The following is a 21,096-nucleotide window of genomic DNA, read 5'->3' as shown; positions in this document are numbered from 1 at the left end:
GTATTGGTGTTGGGTTAATTCGTCTATACTGATCATATATGTATGTAACCCTTGTCATTTTGCAATCTTTGCATATTATTGGGCCCTAGTACGTAGTTCGATGAAACGATGCGGGTCGCCGCAAAATTAGATATGCGTTGTGTGATTGGCCCAGGAACGGGAGAATTCTATATCAATTCTATATCAAATGGGGAAATATCCAAGCGGTGATCTAAAACATCTATCTCTAAATAAACCAAAGTAATATCCAACTCAAGTAACGTGCTCCTTCTCCTCCTCCTTCGGAATCCTGACCCAAACAATTGTAACCAACGCAGCGAGCAACTGTGCTGCAAGGGCAAACCACCAAATGGCATGCAGTCCATCAAGACCAATTTCCCCAGACGGGCCTCTATCAACACGGGTCCCAATAGCATCAGCAACACTAGTCAAAATCGCCGACGAAAGATTCTGGTTCGTAACCAACAAAGCACCCGCACTTCCCTGGTAGGACCGTTCAACATTACTAGTAATGAAGATCGAAGCCGCCGCAAAAGCAAGATCAGGCCCGAATGTTACCAGCGAAATACCCGGGAACGAAAGCGCCCAGTAACTGGTGTTAGCAGTCTGGGGCAAGAAAAAGGCCGGTCCAAGTGTGAAGGCTAGCATGGATACGGCATAAATATAGTGACCCGGGACGAGGTGCAGAGTGCGGGCGACGATGATGGTCGCCAGGACACCGACTAGCGCATTGGGGATGTGATATAGCGCGACGGCAATGGGGCTGGCGTGTTGGATACGCAGCCAGAACTGAATAGCGTAGAACTGCCAGCAGCCGAAGAAGGACCCAAAGCCAAGGAAGTATGCGATCATCAACGGAGTGAAGCCCGGGGTGCGCCAGAGCCGGTTAGGGATGAGAGGTCGAACAGCGCTGCGCTCGGCAAAGAAGAGCCCGACAAAGAGCGCAAAGCTAACGATGATTAAAACGTATGTGTAGGGGGCCCAAGATGCGACGGGACCCTGCGTTAGTCCGAACAGGAGGCACACGCAACCGCCGGCCGCGCAGAAGCCGCCGATATAATCGAATTGCTTGATCGACGGTGCTTCCTTACCGGAGACATCAGCCATAGGTTGGAGGGGTGGAATAGCGAACCAAGCCGCCGCACACAACAGCACACAGATAATGGCGTTCGAGCCGAAGATCCACGGGAGGTGTTGGTACAAGGCTCCACCCTGGATTGCGCCGAGGGAGAACCCGAACGGGGCAGTAGCGGCCATTGCTGAGAACACGCGGTTCTTGCGAATACCTGGTGTGTAGACGCGGCCGAGGATGCTCATGCTGCCTGAGACGAGGACGCCGATGGCGAGACCCTGCATGGCGCGCATAACGAAGAACAGCACGTAGCGGGATGGGTGGAGGGTGAATGCGCCGATTAGGTTCCACACAGAGAGCCAGGCGAAGGCTCCGACCATGAGGAGTTTTGGTGGCATTAGGTCTGTAAGCGAGCCGGAGATGATTACCGACAGCCCGTTGGCTGTGTTGAAGGCACCGACGACCCAGGGGAGCTGGGTGTTGGTGATTCCGAGGGCTGTTTTAATTTGCTCTTGTGGGGCGAGCATGTCGCCTAGCAGGAAAGAGAAAAGCATTAGGCCTGCTGAGCAGACGAAGATTAGGACGAGCTCGGCTGTGAAGCTTGAGAGCTCGGGCGGGATGCCTTGTTTGCTGCGCATCGGAGATCCCGATTCTTCGTCGGAGCTGTCGGGATGAGAACGGGATACCGAGTCTGCATGTTTTCTGTTTTTCATTTTGTTTGTTGTATCGAGGGCATAGCTCTCGTTGATTTCACGGTTGATGTCATTGATAGAGAGGTCTTGGAGAGCGACTTTGTCCACGATCTTGTGGCCCATCAGTGGATCGGGGGTTTGCGCCCCGGTCGCTGGTGTTGAGTATGTTCTTGTGTAGGACATTGAAGACCGGCTGGATACTGGCGCTGAGTCTTCATCTTGACCATGTGGAGGGGTAAGATCTAGATCCTGAGGCCCATTGGGGCGGGGGTCTGCACCCGTGTGCGGTTCAAATGACATAGTCAATTTGACAGAGACACGATAGCTTCAAGGTTGTTATGAAAGACAATTTGGGGAGAGTTGAAGAAGAAAAAAAAAATTATTTAAGAGGATGGCGAAAAACGGCTAAATGATAAGATGTGAGTGGAGTTGGTGGAGTTTGGATTTTTATCCACAAAAATAAGGTCAGGCATCGATCTATGTGTACTATATTATATACCTGTGTAGTTGGATACTTTTTACTATTACTGTAAAGTACAATATACTTGATATATAACGTCTGCGTAAAACGTACCTCCCGCATATAATTTACAACGTGCTCATCCGTCCCCCTTGCGGAAGCTTGCGTACACTCTTAAATAGTGGATCTAGTTTGTGTTTCAGGAACAGGTATGTGTATAGTCATGTCTAACGAGGGTTTTGTTCCCAAGCACCCTGATTTAGACGCATTGACCCCCATACCGAACCCCGAGACGGTGCACTTCTCTTCTATTTGGAAGCAGAGGAAATAAGACAATATGGCAATAGTTTGCAAGGTACATGAGAGCAGTCGATCTACTCCCGACATTATGCTTGGAATGCTACTAGGGAATGAATTGCGAGTCCAATGTATATCAATGTCGTCAGCCTTGATCTGATCATCAATGATTGACACGATAATTTGATGCCCAATCTCTTCCTTCGAGATTTTCATCCAATCGGATGCACGGCATGACGGAACCCGATTTCCGAAGCCGAAGGGAGACAACGGGACCTTGCATCAGGCTAATATTCGGTTATTGTCAGACCGCTATTCCCGTGTGATGATCCTGGAGGTTTCTTCTGATCTACACTTGATCTTCAGGGTCTCAAACTATGAAGCTGGATGTTCGACCAAGCTTTGTTGATCAGCACCACCCTACATGCACACGACGTCATACCAGGCACGTCCTCTCCTTGCTGAGAGGTGGGGTTGAACTATGCAGTACGGCCTACTAATCTTGAGATTTGCGCAATTGAGTCCAAATTGGAAATCGAAGTCATTGCTCTTTCATTCGTGATGCTAAATCAATATGCAAGTATCTTTATATGCTTATTTGCCGAAGACCTTGTAGCGGTCCTCAATAGGAGCGAAGGCCTTCTCACCGGGCTCAGAGTTGGGAGTACCGAAGACCAGCTGGGCATCCAACTTCCATGAGGCGGGGATGTTCCAGGTCTTGGCGATCTGCTCATCAATGAGGGGGCTGTAGTGCTGAAGGTTGGCACCGAAGCCCTCAGACTCAAGAGCAGTCCAGACTTGAATGATGGTTAGTTTCGAATTGCTTATTTCCGACCAAAGGCCGAAGAAGAAAAACACATACCGAGGTACTGGGACATAGCATTCGACTCCAGGGCGAAGGGGTCGAACTTATCGGCGTAAATAGCGAACTTCTCCTTGATAGGAGCGAGCGACTCAAAGTCGACAAAGAACAGGACCTGGATTAATGGGTAAGCTGATGATTCGCCATTTTGATGCAAAATGGAGTCATATTGCGTGAGGGGAAACGTACAGTTCCATAAGCAGCGCGGAAAGAGTTCAGCTTGGGCTTGGTGGAAGTCTCGAACTGTTCCTTAGGAACGTGGCCAGCGGCGACCAGACCCTCCAAGGCATTAATGGCAATATCCCACACCTTCTTGTGCTCCTCCTTCAGCAGGAGGACAACGCGGGAGGTCTGGGTGTTGAAGGAGCTGGGAACGTGGAGAACGGAGTCCTGAACAATGCGGTCGATGACATCGTCAGAGACGGGGCTCTCGCCATTGAGGTCGTAGTAAGTACGGCGAGCCTTGACCAACTCAAAAAGAGTGGAGGTAGCCGGGTTCTTGAATTCGGGTTGAGTGGAGCCCATTGTGAAGGTGTTGAGAGGAGACAGGTGGATGATTAGTTGTGGAGTGAAGTGGTATAGAGCAATTCCAAGAAGGAGAAACAACAGGTGGATTGGGATGGGGTACTTATACATGATGTGGATTGCGAATCCATAAATCGTGAGATTGCTCTTTTTCTATCGCTTTCTCCATCCCACCATCCTTATGGCTCCATATTCCGGAGTAGATTGGCCACTTTTAGCCAATCACCGTGCAACATGCCCTCGCGTCCGGAATTAACAGTCTCCGGGCGGCCGCTGCACGTTCATGTAAGCGGAGCTAAGGACCACAATTAATCAGCACTAGCATTAATACGGATATATTATCAATGCGTTACCAAGCACTACAAGGTGGTTCTATTTTTATACTGACAAATCGGCGCGGAATTTATTCCTAGGTACGGAGTACAGTACACCAATACATTGTAGACTCAAATTTCACATTCGAACTATTCTGTTCCTAAAAATCACCCTATCTCACCATAGGTTCAAATTTTGATATGGTTAATAAACAAAATGGCAAATCCATTTTAGTAAAAATAAATCATCCAACCCTAGTTCAAACCTCGAGTTCAAATCCAGAACATAGCGCTAGCTACGATCCCACACACCAACACCACGGGCGTAACCTTCTTGACTCCGTGGCTTTTTATCGCCATTGGAACAGTGACGGTGGCAATAGCGGTCTGGTTTTGTCCGCAGTCACATTTACAGTGACACGGAATAGAGGTTGCAAGAACGGTCACCGTCACTGTCGTGCCATTCTTGTCAGTCGGCGAAGTCCCATTGCCGAAATACTTTGGGACACCAGTTGTCATGGCTGTCGAATTCAGGAACCCAACGGAGCCAGATCCAAGGGCAGTAGTGGTCGCGGTCGCGGTCGCGGGCGCAATCAAACTCGCGTCACTAGTTGAAACTTGAGAATCGTCAGAAGCTTTCGTTTCAGTCGCGGTAGAAGGCGCGGGGAAGTCTCCAGTATCTGTCACAATCAAGGTTGCCGGGAAAATCCCGAGAGTAGAATCGTCGCCTGTGGCTGGAACAAGCACTGTGGCCGAGGTGACAGTACTAGAGTCATGCAAGGATTTTGTTTCTGTGCAAGACGCGCCTGTAGGCGTCGGGGAGCCCGTGAGCGTGCAACCTGAGGTGAAATCGAATTTGTAGCCGCTGGCAACCATGTCATATTCTATATCTATAAGTCAGTATAATGCCCTGTCTGGGAGACGGTGGGGCTGCTATATTCTTACTGCTAGGTCCATAGATAACAGTCAGATCTGGCGTAAATCTGTGACAGGCTGTTTGGTCCGAGAGACAGTTGATTCCGTAGGTTGTTGTTGCATCTTTCTGCGTTGGTTGTTAGTGATTAGCCACAGGAGAAGCAGGCGAGATACATACAGCGCCTATGGCCTTGGCTCCATAGCCGTGGAAGTAATCAGGTGCATCTGTGACCCATGGGATTGTCTGTATGATGTTAGTTTTCTGAGCATCTTGGTGGCGTTGTGGGAGGTAAACAAACAACTGTCGCGTCTTCGTGAGCAAACCCGAGAGCAACCCAGCAGAGTTGGATCACCAACGCGAGAAGATATCTGAATAACATCCTGTAGATTACTGACGAGATCTTGACAGGCGTTTCTTGGAGAAGAAAATTTTCGACAGAAGAAATATTCTGAGACGCGAGTGTTTTGAAATGAGGATGTGAAATGAGAAGCCATGTAGATCGGAAACGATATAGTATAAACAATCGAACAATGCGAATGGAAAGAACAATAGGCTGAATGGTTGGAAAGAGCGAATGACAGTTAGATGCCTGACCAGTAAGGCGTACATTGCCTAGTTTAATAACTTATAGTTCTAATAAATAGTACCCCTAGAGAGATCTAGGAAAGAGGTCTTGACATTACTTTTGTCCATGCAAAACAGCCCATTCCTGCTTGACTGAAATTCCCAAACCTCCATTTTGCATCTGATCCATATCCCTGCTCTCCCCCGCTTCAAGAGAATCTTCGCTCCCACGACGTATCTCTCTCGGCTGTGTGGGGTTTTGGACTGCGACACCAACTTTATGCTGTGGCCCAACCGGCCGCAAACACAGCTCACTCGAGTCATCTTGAAGCGGCTGGAACTCGCCATCGCCAGTAGACCTAGATCTTCCAGATGGAGACGAAGACTTATTTGATGGACGAGCTGTCACCTCGGGTGTGTATTTTGAACGTCCCAGGAGGGGGCGCATCATAGGAATCGAAGCGAGGATGACGGCGAGACAGGGCTCCAGGCCACTGAAGATGTTGGCCAGGGGAATCGAGTAAGTGATGTCGGCAAAGTCCATTGTGGAAAGTATGGAGATACGAAGAATGCTGATGATGCATGTGCTATACTCCAGGTTAGCAAAGATCCTTTCGCGTTTGATTTTACACTGGTTGTCGTGCAAATCTTACACTGCTCCCAGGCCAAAGATAGTGATGAATGTCACTTTCTTATACGTGGCCATCTGCAGACCATACAGCAGCGGCATAGGTGTCACCAGCACAACAACATCGGTAAGCAGATTTATGATCCCCGTCACCGTGAAGGAGGTAACCTGGTTTCCACACGATCCCCCAGGAATACTCTGGTCCCAGTTATATGCAAAGGGCCGACATATCAGACACCCAGCCAGTATTGTCCCAATAGTCCAGGCTACAATCACACCCATTGTTGTCCAGCAAACCCGCACGACCCACGTGACGGGGAAGATGCTAAGATATAAGAACAAGATAGAGATTTTTGTACAGCTGAGACTCAGAACCCAAAGAAATTGCAATGGGACAATCAGCTGGAGGAGTTTGGTGATAGGGCCGAGTCCATACGTGGCTGCAATTGTAGTGACATGATCATAACCGATGCCCGCTTGTATCACGCCGGTGATGCTGATGGACTGGAGACCGACGGCAAATATCTGTATTTATTAGCACAAATTTTGACTTGGTTAGGCAAATACTCACAGCGGCGGCAATTATGAAATAGTCACTCGCGAACCATTTCTTATTCGCGAGATGATGAGCTAGAAGTCGCAGACATACTGCCACGACAGCTAGGATGGAGAAGGCGATAGCTACGCCCAAGACCTGCCTTTGGGCTGGCGTCTCTATAGGAAAGGTAACAACCATCTCCCATCTCACAGGCAGAAAAAAAAAAGCCAATCTAAATTAATCCGGGGAGGATATTAAATAGGGAATTTGAAACCAATCCACCTGCAGCTAGCACGGCATCTCAAGGCTAGCCTGGGGCCAAAATCCTGGGCCGCACCGGGGGCAATACCCGTCCAGCCTCGACACTTTAGCATCAAATAATAATGCACGGAGGACATCTTCAGGGAATATGTGATAGTGAGCAAGAACGAGTCAGATGGCGAATTCTTCTGCACAGATTAGTAGTTCAAATTACGCGGAGGTTGAAAGACACAGCATATCCATATTAACAATAATATTATTATCAACTTTAATGAAAAACAATCTAGTTCTTCGGCATGTGACAGGGAAACGTCTCCCTCATTACTAGGACGCTCATTGGTGCGTCAAGTACCCCTTATGCACTAATATGGAGTCTTTCTACAGTCCGGCATTTTGTTAGCGTGTTTTCACAACAAACCATAGGCCTAGCGTAAGTAATCGCTTGGCGCAATAACCGAATGATGCAGCATGTTGGCGCTATGTAAAACTGCGTTCCCCTTTTCTCCGCAGTGCGTCTGATATGTCAAACGTGGTCTTGATCCCTGCATTTCTGTGATATGGCTGCTACTCCTATTGAGGTGACGGCCGCGGTCGCAATAGGTCTATTGACACTGCTCTGTATTGTCACAGGGAAAAAGAAGGAAGAAAAGAAACCCCTCCTCAAGCTTCCCCTCATCGGTGACCTCCATAGCTCCCCCATCGTGAAACCGCTTTTGAACTGGGACTCATGGACGAGGGAAAATGGTCCCATTGCGGTACCGAAGCTCTTTGGGCTCATACCGATTGTGGTCTTGAATTCATATGAGGCTGTGACCGAGTTGTTCAGCCGCCGCAGCCAGTGGTACAGCAATCGTCCGCCCTCTGTCAGCATGGAGATGATCACGGGGGCTGAGCCTGGGCAGTCAAAATTTACTCTTATGCACGATTACGACGATCACCTCAAGTTCCACCACCGTATCCTAGCCCCCAGTCTGGGCGCTCTCGCCGCCCCACAGTACCACCCCTTAATGGAGCTCGAGTCTAAACAGCTATTATTTGATCTCTCAAATGCTGCACAGCAGTTTTCCCAAGGGATCAGCACGGAAACCATCTATCCACTTCTTGAGCGCACTCAATCGAGTGTCATACTTGCTTTGCATTATGGCATGCGCATCCCAAGTTTTGAAGAACACATCTTGCATGAGATCATTGATGTCCAGACCCAAGTAACCCACCTCGCTGCAAACCCCGGTCTTCCAGATATTATCCCGCCTCTGCGCCACCTGCCTGCATTTTTGTCACCCTGGAAACGAGCGGCTGACAAGCTGTACGCCACACAGGTGGACCTCTACATGCGGCTGTTCCGGCACGGGAGGGACTCGGCAGGCTGGAACTCCACCAAGCAGGCCATCGCCACAGCGGAGAAGTACTCTGAAGATGGTGTCCCCGACCTGGATCTCGCCTTTACTCTCGCAACCTCTATCCAGGGAGGTATGGAGACTTCACCGCGGCAGCTACTGTGGTTGTTCATTGCATCGCTAAGCCAACCGTCCTTTATGTCACGGGCGCACGCTTTGCTCGACGAAGTCGTCGGGCGTGACCGCCTCCCGCAGTTCTCGGACCGCTCGGGACTCGCCTTCATTGACGCTATTATGCATGAACTTTTCCGTTGGCGGCCTATCTCACCAGGATCCATCCCCCGCAGAGCGGACCGGGATGACGAGTTCAATGGTGTCAAGATTAAAAAAGGGGTCACTCTCATGGCCAATGCGTGGGCCATCGGTCGGGACGAGAAGGTCTTTGATCCCGCGCTGGGAGACCCTCAGGAGTTCGTTCCTGAGCGGTGGCTTCGGCGGGATGATGGCGGAGAGGAAAGACTACGAACGGACCTTCCGTTGCCGGTCTTTGGGCAGGGCCGCCGGATCTGCCAAGGAAAGAAGGTCGCTACGGATGGAACTTTCATGCATGTTGCTTGTTTACTGTGGGCGTTTGATATCGAGCCCGCTGATGGGGAAGAGGTGGATCCATGGGCGATGGTCGTGGCAGGATTCATGACAATGCCGAGGGAGCTCAAATTTAAACTCCGGCCCAGGGGTGACTGGGTACTGGATGTTATTAAGAACGAGTGGGAGACGGCGGAGAAAAGTCTCGGAAAGGTTATGGGAACTAGTCTCGATGTTGAAGATAAATGATAGGATGCCAAATGAACGTGTTATGATTATATATATCCGAATCCGCCCTGCAGTACGGGGTTATAGACAGATTTTGCTAGCGCGTGTGCACATTTACAGATTGGACAACCTAGATACCTTCACGGCGAAGTATTCTTGATTTAGAAGACAAGGTTATCTCTTGCCGTTCGGGACTGGTGGAAACCACGGGCCGGGCCGAGTTTGCGCCAAGGTTGGAGGATGGTTGATCCCTTGAACCATCCATCACTTTCTGTCTATAGTCTGCATGTTGGTCCTTATTTATCCTCTCTTCGAACTTCTGCGACATGTCCGAGTTCATGATTTCTGCTACGTCCATTGTTTCCATCATCGCGCTTAGTCTTCAGACTTTTCCAGTCGTACAGCACCGCGCCTAGACTCGAGACCGTTCCTAGTATAAGTCCAACACGGAAAACGTCTTTGATCGCCAAGGCATAGACTGCCCGCAATTCTGGAGAAGAGCTCGTTGATACACCGTTCAGAACAGATTTTGGGTTCAGGTTTGGGGCCAGTGTTTCCAGTGCCTTGCTGATGTTTTCCAGGAAAACTGCCTGCGCAACTGACACGAAGAGGGTTCCGCCGAGCGTCTGCGCGAACAATATCAGGCCGATACCAGTTGCCACATCATTTTCAGGAAGCGTCGTTTGCACCATGTATAGTCCTTGCTCTTCGCCTAACCCGATTCCGGCTCCGCATAGGATCTGAAATCCGACCCATTTGGCTCGCGAGGTGTGCCTAGGCTGAACGGTCATCAGAAGGCCAGTACCTATCGACATAAGGATTGAGCCAGCATAGACGAATGGTGTATAGTATCCTGTTGCAGCGGTCCCAAAGCCCGCAAACATGAATCCGCCCACGACACTGAGCATGAATGGGATAAACAGGATTGCAGATTCGACGGCAGAGACACCATTGACTATTTGAAACCATAGTGCTAAAATATAGATCAGTATTGGTCTTCATTTTCCCAACTATTATCGATACTCACGTATGTAGAAAACATTTACCTAGAATGTGAATAGTATCTTGGTCAGCGAGATAGAATGGATGTGAGGTCTGCGTTGGAATCACATACAAAGAATACGCCCCCAAGACAAAGGCCAAAAAGGATCGCTGCAATCATGCTTGGCTTGCGTAGTAAACGTAAAGGAATAATAGCTCTATCTTTCATCCAGTATTCAACGCCGATAAAAGTACAACATAGCCCACCAGCGACCGTTAGTAGGGCTATAATGCAGGCACTGTCCCATGCATATGTGGTTCCACCCCATGAGAGTGCTAAGAGAAGACAAATTGTTGCCGATATAAAGATGAAAGTACCAGCCAAGTCGAAGCACGCGATCTCGCTTCGAAATCCGGTCGACTCGAATGTTCTTTGGCCGCCGCGGCTACCGTTATAGAAAAGTGCTATGAAAATCATGACAGCGCCTCCGATTGGGAGATTGGTATAGAAACACCAACGCCATGTAGTTGTATCTGAGAAGGCTCCTCCCTGCTCCGAGTGTCAATCACTGTAACAAATTTTTCCACGGAAAAGAAGTATGTAAATACCAGTAGAGGCCCAACTACACTCCCGACTGCAAACATGCTACCAATGATGCTGTTCCATGTCGGTCGCCGGCGTAGCGGAACACAATCAGCGAGAATGAGTGTGGTGCCTGCTTGTATCCCGGCAGAGCCCAGACCTGCTAGTGCCCGCCCAAGAATGAAAACATGAGAATTGGCTGCAGTAGCACATACAACACTTCCGATTTCGAATATCAGCAACGCTACCAGGAAGACGATTTTGCTGGAGAAGAGAGTATAGACTTTGCCGTAGGAAGGTTGAAATGCGCAAGAGGCCAATGGATAAATTCTATTTAAGAATCCGTTAATATTTTGCGAAAGTCTCACATCAGGATAGACTGGGTTGACGAATGTGGAAAACCTACGATGCATACCAACCCACATCGTCAATGCTGTGGAAGTCATGGGTAATTCGAGGGACAGCCGTTGAAATTATCGTATTGTCCACTGCTACGCACAAAGTCGCCAAGCACAGAACAATCGAGATCAAGAGCACACTTGAGAACTTAGCATACTGACTTGTACCTTCCGCTTCTTGGCCTTCTTCCTGTATCATTGGCTCGCTAACGTCGGATAATGCGACTTCGTTCGCCGCAGAAGGATTTGGAGACATTTTGGTTGGCAAGCTACCGTGTATGTAAAGGAGAGAGGAGAGAAGTAGACTTAAGTGAGAACTCAAAGCGAGTCTCGGAACTAAAAGGAAATGGCCTTTGCATAACGGGGACGATACCCTGGTGGTGACTCCGTTGGTCAGCTGACCAGCGACGGGTTTGGATACATCAAGCTCTCCCTCAGTTCCTTTTCCCTTTTCCCATTTCTCAAGAGTCACGATGTCACTTTTCTTTTTAGCTTTCCTCTACCTCTATACAGGAGGTTATGGCTCCCAGATCTTGAGCTTCGTGTTTGCGTGTGAGCCATCAACGGGGTCCGTCGGAGTGCGGGTTCCCGATATGGATGGGACTCCTACACCTGTGCATGACTCGCAAGGCTCACTATTTCCGGTTCTAGTTTAGTGAGTGGGGTCACTACATGTTCTTTTTAATTTGTGCTTGATTTTGTCGATACGAATTCGTGATTGGTCTTATATTATCGCTCACACTCAGAAAGAGATCAAGACATGCCGCCAAGAGGTGGACGATAAATGCTTGTTAATGCTTCTTTGTGCTTGGCGTTGCACTAGAAGTGGGCCTATCCCCGAAAACAGACGAATGATAGTTGCCTAACAAGAACGTGAATCAGACCGGTCGGAGAGAGGTATGTTGATGGACCTACACCTCAAGCTGGTAAGGTCAGTAAATCTGGCATTTACTTGGGATACCCTTATCGGACAGAGCATTGAGCCTCGTTCTCGAATTATTGGAACATTGCGTTCGTGCACAGTATCTCAGTCTCGACTACCGAGAAGCTCAAAGGGGCAGTCGTGGTTATTACCAAAGCAAGAAAAGGCATTGGTGTATCGATTGCGCATTATTTTACACAGACTGGATCGTCACTCTGACTCCTCGCAAGATACACACCGGAGCTGGCTGATTCGCAAACCCTTTCTGCTCAAAACCATTCGCCTCTTGCTTCTTGTGGGGGGAAATTCGTGTTATGATATTAAACAAACCCCGGACCACACATCATAGCTAGCTTGCTCATCTGATTCCAATGGAGCAATGGTGCTCTTTAATGAGTTCCCGACGGCACTCTCTCGCTTCCTGCATCCCGATTGGCCAGCTGCTGGTTCCCCGAAAACCGCGTCTACCGTTCGCGAGACGGCCCAGCCAATCTGAGGTCGTTTCTCACTTCTTGTGCCCACCAGTGATGCTGTTGTGGTGGTACATTGTAGGTTGAACAAACACGGTAGTGTGGGTCGACCAGGTACAGTTTGATCGACGGATAATGTCCCGGGAGATTCGGATCCGAGTGCACACCAAATGCAAGCCTAGTGGTAGTTCGGATGTTGCTTCTTTGATAGCGAACACCTCGGCCAGAGTGCTTAGAGTCGTCGTATCCGATTTACATACGCAGAATCCTGTGTCAGGCACGCGAACATGTTCATTCTCGCGGAAATAAAGAGCGTTATCTTGGAGTTCCTTCGCGCACTAGGTCCACGCCATTTCACTCATTGGGGGGTTGTGGCAAATACCTCTTTACGCCAGTCCGCAACCACGATTGTCGAATATATTAACGTACCACTCTGGGCGGTCTGTGATTTGGTCCATCACGGCTACCATGGCTAAATCGTGGGCTGTCACTGCAGCGGCTTGCCGCCACTCTACTATTCCGTGCGCGAAGCGCGCGTCGGATGGGAGCTCATAATGGATTGGAATGTCTTTGAACCCCGTGGCTTCGAAGGAGATATGGCCGCTGTTGTCTAACATGACGGGGAATGGATCACCCAGCAGTTTCGCTAGCTACATATGGAGCTTCTGCTTGTTTGCTCAACCCTTCTTCTCTCCTCTCTTTACTCCCAACACATTTTACCCCAATCCATATCTACCCCGATGGGAGTATACTTCACAGTACCCATGTCAAAACCTTGTTTCCTTTTTGCTCACGATCTAGATAGTTTGACCTCGAATTCATTTTTGTTGTCAATTCCACAGGTCCTCGGTTTATAGTGTGACTAATTTGTAGACGAATTGCTCCGTTTGGGCCCCGACCTCCATTTTTATTAGTCCATTTTTATTAGCTGCTATGGCGTTTTCCTTCCCCACCTACTATGGGGGCCAAAGGGCTGTGCGTGCCGGTTTACGTTCACTAGCTTCCTTAGTGTATCATTTAGTGGAGCTCGTTTGGTCTCCTCACGATCGACTATCCAACAGTGTGAGACCTTACGATACCGAAACCCCGGTCGCATTCACCTCTGGAACTATAATAGCAGGAACTGCCCCGGAAAACTGACGGAAGTAGTAGAACATCCGACTGACTCTTCATACATCACTCTACCATGCATATTACTCCTGCTGTTGCAGCCCTGTATATCAGTGCCTTGCCCAAAGCTGTCCATGCGACTACATCTGAGACCTGCGTCAGTTATTCAAAATGATTCCAAGGCATACAAACAAATAACCTGACCAAGTATCAACCAAATAGTGCTCAGCTTTGGGAGCCACGACTCTGAAGAGCCAGGTTGTGTATCCCGGCAGCGCTGCTTACAAGACGTCGATCGGCTCTTACTGGGCCGAGAACGTTCAGCTCGAGCCGACCTGTATTCTGCAGCCACGCACGGCTCAAGAGGTTTCATTAGCCGTTTCCACGCTTGTTGCCGCTGATGGCGGAGCTTGCAAATTTGCTATTCGCGGTGGTGGCCACACCACCTGGGCGGGAGCCAACAATATCGTTGATGGTGTGACCATTGATCTGTCGTTGATGAACACCACCACGTACAACAAGAACGCAGGCACTGCTTCTATTCTTCCGGGATCTCGCTGGGGAGGTGTCTACGAAACTCTGGCAAAAGACAATGTGACAGTGCCCGGTGGCCGCTCTGGTGTTGTGGGCGTTGCTGGGTTTTTGCTCGGAGGTAAAATATGATCAAACATGTTATCACACTGAAATGTGACTGACAAAATCCTTCACTAGTACAGGTGGCAATACCTTCCACACTGCGCGCGTTGGATTTGGTTGCGACAACGTCGTGAACTATGAGGTTGTTTTGGCTGATGGAAAGATCATCGAGGCCAACAAAGATTCCCACGTGGATCTATTCAAAGCTCTGAAGGGTGGATCCAGCAACTTCGGGATTGTCACCAAGTATGATATGAAGATCATTGACGGCGACAAGCTTTGGGGCGGGATCGTCACATATGACAATAGCACTACCTTGCAGCACCTTGAGGCTGGTCACAAGTTCATCAACAACCTTGAAAATGACCCATACGCTTCTTGGATTGGCATTTGGGGGTACATTTCTGTCACCGACCAAAATATGATTGCTAATGCTCTAGAATATACCTCCCCGGTTGCTTACCCTGCGGCTTTCGACGACTTCATAACTATTACCAATACTAGCAGCTCAATGCGTATTGCTAATCTTTGGAACCTTACCCAGGAGCTGGGTCAGCCAGCTGGATATCGGTATATGGTTCCTGAATTGCTCCGCTCTAAGATTAATCACTGACCTATTCCAGCGATATTTTCCTCACGGCCTCATTTGTGAACAACCTCGATGTGATGAAGCGCACCATCGATATTCACAACAGAATGATAGAGAAGGCCAAGTCAGGTGCTAAGGGCGATGACTACACTATGTCCACCATGATCCAGCCTTGGCCCAAACTGTTCACTGATCGTAGTACTACTGATCTAGGTGGCAATATGCTGGGCCTCGACCGTTTCGACGAGAACCTGTTCCGTAAGTCCTCCCAAACATCCTTCATTTCTAGTGCCTAACACTCTTATGCAGAGGTTCTCTTTGACTATTCGTGGAAGGATGAGGCCGATGATATATTGTTCAACCAACTGGCCAATAGTGCTCTCGAGGAGTTGACCACCTACTCGAAGTCAATCGGAGCCGAAAATGGGTTCATTTACCTGAACTATGCCAATAGCAACCAAAATCCTCTGTCCACCTACGGCCCCGAGAATGTGGAGTTTATTCGGACTGTTGCTAAAAAGTACGACCAAACCGGTGTTTTCCAAACCCAGGTGCCCGGTGGGTTCAAGATCAGCGCTGTGCCTAATGAACAGGAACTTGGGGAGGGGGAGGGGAATTCGAGGGTATTTTGTCAATTTTGTGCGACGTACACTTAACACATGCGTTATACGAAGCAGTCTACAACGTAGAAAGCCTGCGTTAATCCCTACCATACTCGCGCTTCCGCTGGGCGCCTCTTCCTACGAAATATGAATTGAGGAACCATTACAGAGTAGGTGGGTTCACATCCCGTGTCTTCACTCTAATCTCTGCGCTAATGCGTGCATATGTGGCAGTTCATTATGTTGATCTTGCCAAGCCTCGGCAAAACAATGGTTAGAGGGGCCAAAGGATCGTGAGCGTAGCAGGGCACCTGCAAAATAATGATAGAAACATCCGAAATTGCTATGTGGAGCATTTCCTAGACAAGGAACTGATAGTGAAGATCCACAAGCGGGTGGAACACGCCTTCATCGTATAGTACCTGCGACTCAGACTTTACGATCTTGGCCTCGAGGTCCTAGTCTATGGTGTCTCGCGGAATATACAAACAAGCACAACACAGGAAAAGTTAGATTGAACCCCGGGCCAATGAAAGGGGACCTATGCAACGATCTTGTATGCGATGCACTCACTATTGGCGACTGGATAATCCTATTTGTACGTAACTTCTATATATATGTGCCTTAGATTGAAAATTGATGATGCTTCAGACTTTTGCTGGTAACGATTGTCACCAGATGGGTGCCGACATAGCGGTGTTGAAATTCGATGTGGAATGTCACCGAAGAGATGCTTGCGACATACTAGAAGGTACACGAGGATTCTCCCTAAAGTACAGTTCAAAGATATTGAAGCTAACTTTGTCTGTCAGCTCATTTTCACTGCTGCCGCCGTATACGTCCTTGCACTGGTCGTTGCGAAATTGAGTCTCGTTTCCCTCTACCATAGAATCATGGAAAATCAGGAGGCTTACAATTCGGTAATTCACATCACATCCGTTGCATATGTGGATATAGCTTCGCCCTTGTATTTGCACTGATTTTTGCGTGCAATCTTGTCGCAATGACCTGGAATTTGAGCATCACAGAGGGGCCATTCATCAGCCGCGAGGGCTTGTACATCGCAACCGGATGAATATCGTCACAAATTTAGCATTGATCCTTCCCTATATTCTGCTGGTGGTAAGACTTCAGATGCCGGGAATTCGAAGGTTCTATCTTCTTGTAGTTCTCATAATTTGCTGCGCGTAAGTCTTTCGCCATGTTGGACCCCACACTTCTCTGGCCGTTGGCCGTTATAACAGAACTGTTGTGGTCAGCATACTCCTTCTAGTAACGCTGATTTGTTTCCTGACAGCCTTGATATTACTCATGATCCGGCCTAGCCACAGCTCTGGATGTAAATACTTCCCGACTTTAGCGATATGTCCTTTGAGCAAACCAGAATACCTTTCTCCAGTAACGTGGAAGCAAATCTCATGGTTGTCTGTCCATGTGTGCCGTCACTGCAGCACTTCATGAGATATCACGCCCCTGGATGGACGGGCAAGATACGCTATTCCACGCATAAGTCCAGAGGTGCTTCCGCAACCGTTTCAAGACGACAGGATCTCACCAACCGACTGAGATCGCACGCACAGAGAACCGCTAGAGTGTGCATAGCCGATTTTGTATTGTCAAAGAGGTTGAATGGAAAATGAAGGAGGTGCGGGTGGATGAAGACTCTGGTGGTTCTGCTGGGCGAAAGCCTGTCCGGATACTAAGCCTGGGGGTTTTTGTGAAGTTTACATAAGATTGTCTGGGCCTTTGGAGTGCCTCGGGTATCTGAAGGGCAAGCGGATATTCTGTAATATTTGGTGGGTGGGGTCTTCTTTATGGTCGCTGTCGAGTGATCGTCGTGGATGGGGCGATGTTTTGATATTAATATCAATGGGTCATTATTTGGTGAAAAAATGACCGGGAATGAAAAGTGCAGATACCAATTGATTCTTTGAGGTCAGGAATCGAACGCCTGACTTCGAGATTAAGACATTCATCCTGTTGTCGCTCCTTCCTAAAATGTGTGTCTGAATAGCTTCAATTTTTGACTTTAAATGTATGTATCCTCCAGTCAAAGTTATCCTCAACCACCACAAGCGGGTCATCAGATTAGTTTCAAACTTAACAGGTAGTATGCCAGCTATCTCTAGACTTTTCCTTTAAAAACTGACGCCATCAAACCCCCGGAAAGGCAGGGAATTTACGTGTTAATCTTCTCTAGTGACATCTCTCTTAAGTTTTCCTCCTATATGAAGAAGAAAAGTACTAATATTTCAACCAGCCCCCTCCCCCCCCCCCCCGGCTGTTCCATCCGTGAAGGTGTTTACCTTCTTTCCCATCCTGATGTCCACTCTCATCCTTATTACCCAACAATGCTTCCCCAACTTGATACTCCCTCCCATTGCTGTTCCCCCCACCCAAGTGGAGGTTTGTTTACCTCCGTAGATTTATGTTTCGCCTCTATCACGAATAGACCTCCTGCTTTCCAAGGTTCTTTACCTTCCTCCTCAGTGTACAAATTCGTGATGTTTTCTGAGTTTTGAGGGCTGCTTCCTTCCGTTCCAGTTCCTATGTAAGGTTCTCTTCGCATGCTGACGTTATATTCCTGGGTACCTATTCACTCTCGTCACCATTCTCCGCACGCGTTACATGATATTGGCCCCACATGCACAGAGTACACGACATGATTTGGTGCTCCGTCATTCTTTACCGCTTGCTCCCAAGGGACTACGGAACTGATATACAGCGAGGACTGTGGTTCACACAGACGGACCTCAGCAATTTTATGATTGGTATGAATTTTACATTCACATATTTTGATTTCAGGGCAGTCGCCACTTTCATTACACATAGCAGCGATAATTGTGTGAATTGAGCTTCGGAGTTAATGCCTGGCCAAGGCATGGACATGGGTGAACCTTCCTATCTTCAACCGCGATATTCACAATAGTACCCAGTCGAAAGATTACAGACGCATCCAATGTAATGCCAGCACAGTCCAAAGCCTTTGCAACTTCAACAGTGAGTTTGAAAGACTGAATGAGCATCGCCGGAGCCCGAAAGGTCTCTCAGCTCGGCTGAACGTCGACAGGCTGCAAGAAATCGGCCATCAGGATCTGGGTGGTGCAACATCACATCTCAAAAATATATCTGTTCTGAGGCCGACAGTCTGTTTAAGCGTTAGGAGATGACCCGGTACCATGGGCGCAGAGCACTCGATGTTGTGTCCAAGAGCCGAAAGATTGGAGGTTCGATTGGAGGATATATTGGCGAGGAGACCTTCTATGTTATGCAGGGTAGACCCAAGCCTAAAGTTGACTCCACGCGGTTGTATAGTGTCCAATCAGCATGCGGCCCAGCCTACTGGACGAGTTCTGAACTATACCAGCTGCCACCTGGCTCGGGTCCGACTGTGTGGACGACCGGGGTTGGGAGTACCGCAGATACGAGAGACATCTACATGGCCGATAGACTTTTGGGCGTCTACGGTATTCTGTTTGGAGATACTCGGTCGATTATAGGCAAAGTGTTACATGTCATGGGTACATAGCTAGGAAGTATGAGATTTTTGCAATTGAATGGCTTTAATTTTAAACTCGCCGAAGAAATACAATTTGGCACTTAGTCAACTCCGGTAGAGATGTGGATTAAGATGAAAAAAATGGCCGAGTCGCCGTCGGTTTTGCGACGAATGATTAGCAACTCCATCTCAAAACGACGAAAATATGTATTCAAGAAACTTAAAAGGTAGGCCAATCAGGTGAACATTTTGGGCCAAAGGGATATAAACCATGGTGATATATATACAGTACAAGTTCAAGCTTTGATCCGTCGAATGTTCAGTAAACGTAACGGAAGGAAGGATTCTGCTTGTCAGTGAGCCCAGCCCATTTGGTCTCGTCGACGCTGTTATCATCAACGCTCTTTTTCTGGTCTCTTTGACGGTTTTGCCACTTGTAGTAGATGAAGAGCACCACAGATAGTATAGCCGCCGCAGCCTGCGTTGCAAGAACAGCAATCTTGGCTGGGTGGTATTGCGGTGCATCGCGTGCCTGGAATGTCTGTGGGCCAATGATGTTTCCGACCGAAAAAGACCCTGCAACAAGAGCACTAGCAAATGCACGCTTGGTATGTCCAGCGCAGTTGGCCATGGTCCACTGGTATAGAATCGGAAGAGTTGCTACAATTGCGTTGACAAGATAAATACCGATCAGGACACCGGCTTTGTTGGTCTTGGGCAAGAAAGACAGTAATGCTCCGCCGATAATTCCAGGGATGGTACAGAGCACATTCCAGGCCCAGCGATTGGAGGTTTTCCGGATGCCAAAACCCACGAGAAGGGTGAAAAATATACTAACGATGCCGCCAGGGGTATTGAGAAGGGCTGAGATGGGACCGGAGAAACCAAATCCGGCAATTAAAGTCGAGGAATATGTCGTCACCACACCACTTGACACGGAGATCTATTCAATATTGGTCAATAAAACTGCAGGGGGATATTTGGAGCAAGGGGTGAAAGTGGGAATGTGAGACACACCAGAATTGTTATCACGGTCAGGAGCCAAAGCTGAATATCGAGGACAGCCTCCCAGATTTGTTTCAGGTTCAAAGTTGTGCTCCATACTCCGGTCTGGTTTTCGCTGACGTGTTGAAGGAGGGCCACCTTTTCGCTATCCGACAACCAGGGCGCCTTCATCGGTGTATCGGGAATGAAGAAAAATGTGAGACCACCGACAACAGATGTCACCAATCCTAGAACAAGAAACATAACCCGCCAGCCTTCTAGTGAGGCATGATGCACATGCTGGAATCCAAAAGATATGAGGCCTCCAATAATCTGGGCCACACCAAGACCCATGTACCATATAGTGAACCGAGGAGCTTGTTCGCTTTTGGTGTAGTACTGACTGCTAATAAGCATCAAGGATGGTCCCACTGTCGCTTCAAAAATACCCAAGAAAATTCGAGCTGCGAGCAGGCTCTGATATCCTCGGGCGCCAGCGGAGGCGGCAGCCGCGACTCCCCAGAGGAAAACATTTCCGCCGAGCCATTTGGCAGGGGGTACTTTCTGTAAGAAGTATACTATAAAAGTTGGGGCTTAGCAATGATACTCCAAGGAAATTCTGAGGAGATGAATAAAAATACGCACCATTAGGTACCTCCGCGATCAAGTAGGCAATGAAGACCCATGTGGCAACGTTGGAGAATTCGTTGCCAACAAGTCCCAGGTCTTTTTTGATCCCCATAACAGCTGCATACTGTATACACCCTTGCATTAATAACATGTTCCATATGGTTGAATTGAAAGTCAAACTCACGTTCAGCATGACCTTGTCCAAAAACTGTAGAACATAGCAGCAAAACATATAAGGCATCAAACGCCGATCAATTTTACGACGTAAAGCGCTCAGATCAACCTGAGAGTCAAGCGCCTCATTTTGATGGTCCTTGAGATATACCACAGCATCATCAACTTGATCTGTAGGAGGTTGTGGTACTACCTCGGGTTGGATTTCACCCATCGCGGCTGGGAACAATAGGGAAACA

The 21,096-nt window shown here is 48.5% G+C and overlaps 10 protein-coding genes across 10 annotated transcripts; 3 read left to right on the top strand and 7 right to left on the bottom strand.

The window, feature by feature from the left end:
* Positions 1 to 252: 252 nt before the first annotated feature.
* Positions 253 to 2,064, bottom strand: N7455_004916 (uncharacterized protein; the record flags this gene model as incomplete). Its single annotated transcript, XM_040961362.2, has 1 exon — positions 253 to 2,064. The coding sequence occupies one exon, from the start codon at positions 2,062 to 2,064 to the stop codon at positions 253 to 255; it is 1,812 nt and encodes a 603-aa protein (XP_040808188.2).
* A 985-nt stretch (positions 2,065 to 3,049) lies between these two features.
* N7455_004915 (uncharacterized protein) lies at positions 3,050 to 4,039 on the bottom strand. The gene is made up of 3 exons (XM_040961386.2): positions 3,573 to 4,039; positions 3,384 to 3,498; positions 3,050 to 3,318 (listed from the first exon to the last, which is right to left on the bottom strand). Exons 1-3 carry the CDS (start codon positions 4,017 to 4,019, stop codon positions 3,116 to 3,118), a joined length of 765 nt encoding a protein of 254 aa, XP_040808174.2. The 5' UTR covers positions 4,020 to 4,039; the 3' UTR covers positions 3,050 to 3,115.
* A 456-nt stretch (positions 4,040 to 4,495) lies between these two features.
* N7455_004914 (uncharacterized protein) lies at positions 4,496 to 5,517 on the bottom strand (the record flags this gene model as incomplete). The annotated part of the gene is made up of 4 exons (XM_040961357.2): positions 4,496 to 5,106; positions 5,168 to 5,264; positions 5,316 to 5,381; positions 5,437 to 5,517. 4 exons carry the CDS (start codon positions 5,515 to 5,517, stop codon positions 4,496 to 4,498), a joined length of 855 nt encoding a protein of 284 aa, XP_040808193.2.
* Positions 5,518 to 5,817: 300 nt separating this feature from the next.
* Positions 5,818 to 7,066, bottom strand: N7455_004913 (putative integral membrane protein; the record flags this gene model as incomplete). The annotated part of the gene is made up of 3 exons (XM_040961378.2): positions 5,818 to 6,289; positions 6,356 to 6,855; positions 6,902 to 7,066. The coding sequence occupies 3 exons, from the start codon at positions 7,064 to 7,066 to the stop codon at positions 5,818 to 5,820; spliced, it is 1,137 nt and encodes a 378-aa protein (XP_040808161.1).
* Positions 7,067 to 7,686: 620 nt separating this feature from the next.
* N7455_004912 (cytochrome P450) lies at positions 7,687 to 9,300 on the top strand (the record flags this gene model as incomplete). The annotated part of the gene is made up of 1 exon (XM_040961355.2): positions 7,687 to 9,300. One exon carries the CDS (start codon positions 7,687 to 7,689, stop codon positions 9,298 to 9,300), a length of 1,614 nt encoding a protein of 537 aa, XP_040808201.2.
* A 275-nt stretch (positions 9,301 to 9,575) lies between these two features.
* Positions 9,576 to 11,497, bottom strand: N7455_004911 (MDR family MFS transporter; the record flags this gene model as incomplete). Its single annotated transcript, XM_065604917.1, has 4 exons — positions 9,576 to 10,252; positions 10,390 to 10,810; positions 10,870 to 11,173; positions 11,250 to 11,497. The coding sequence occupies 4 exons, from the start codon at positions 11,495 to 11,497 to the stop codon at positions 9,576 to 9,578; spliced, it is 1,650 nt and encodes a 549-aa protein (XP_065461817.1).
* A 1,522-nt stretch (positions 11,498 to 13,019) lies between these two features.
* Positions 13,020 to 13,250, bottom strand: N7455_004910 (uncharacterized protein; the record flags this gene model as incomplete). Its single annotated transcript, XM_065604916.1, has 1 exon — positions 13,020 to 13,250. The coding sequence occupies one exon, from the start codon at positions 13,248 to 13,250 to the stop codon at positions 13,020 to 13,022; it is 231 nt and encodes a 76-aa protein (XP_065461816.1).
* A 569-nt stretch (positions 13,251 to 13,819) lies between these two features.
* Positions 13,820 to 15,657, top strand: N7455_004909 (FAD-binding oxidoreductase; the record flags this gene model as incomplete). The annotated part of the gene is made up of 6 exons (XM_065604915.1): positions 13,820 to 13,900; positions 13,966 to 14,395; positions 14,460 to 14,949; positions 15,003 to 15,226; positions 15,278 to 15,591; positions 15,646 to 15,657. 6 exons carry the CDS (start codon positions 13,820 to 13,822, stop codon positions 15,655 to 15,657), a joined length of 1,551 nt encoding a protein of 516 aa, XP_065461815.1.
* A 3,079-nt stretch (positions 15,658 to 18,736) lies between these two features.
* N7455_004908 (uncharacterized protein) lies at positions 18,737 to 19,099 on the top strand (the record flags this gene model as incomplete). Its single annotated transcript, XM_065604914.1, has 1 exon — positions 18,737 to 19,099. One exon carries the CDS (start codon positions 18,737 to 18,739, stop codon positions 19,097 to 19,099), a length of 363 nt encoding a protein of 120 aa, XP_065461814.1.
* Positions 19,100 to 19,388: 289 nt separating this feature from the next.
* N7455_004907 (putative MFS transporter) lies at positions 19,389 to 21,071 on the bottom strand (the record flags this gene model as incomplete). The annotated part of the gene is made up of 4 exons (XM_040961076.2): positions 19,389 to 20,012; positions 20,087 to 20,631; positions 20,699 to 20,807; positions 20,868 to 21,071. 4 exons carry the CDS (start codon positions 21,069 to 21,071, stop codon positions 19,389 to 19,391), a joined length of 1,482 nt encoding a protein of 493 aa, XP_040808437.1.
* Between the last annotated feature and the right edge of the window lie 25 nt (positions 21,072 to 21,096).

This window comes from Penicillium solitum, assembly GCF_028829755.1.
Source record: "Penicillium solitum strain IBT 25940 chromosome Unknown utg000003l_segment0_segment0, whole genome shotgun sequence".
Classification (NCBI taxonomy): Eukaryota; Fungi; Ascomycota; class Eurotiomycetes; order Eurotiales; family Aspergillaceae; genus Penicillium; species Penicillium solitum.
The sequence above is the reverse complement of the archived record's forward strand: the minus strand, read 5'-3'. Positions and strand labels throughout refer to the sequence as shown.

Bases quoted from the DNA above. Each gene is read 5' to 3' on its own strand.
- N7455_004915 (XM_040961386.2), bottom strand. From the start codon at position 4,019: ATGTATAAGTACCCCATCCCAATCCACCTGTTGTTTCTCCTTCTTGGA. The intron at 3,499-3,572 runs GTACGTTTCCCC...CCATTAATCCAG, and splicing joins TCCGCGCTGCTTATGGAACT to GTCCTGTTCTTTGTCGACTT. The intron at 3,319-3,383 runs GTATGTGTTTTT...CCATCATTCAAG, and splicing joins TGCTATGTCCCAGTACCTCG to TCTGGACTGCTCTTGAGTCT.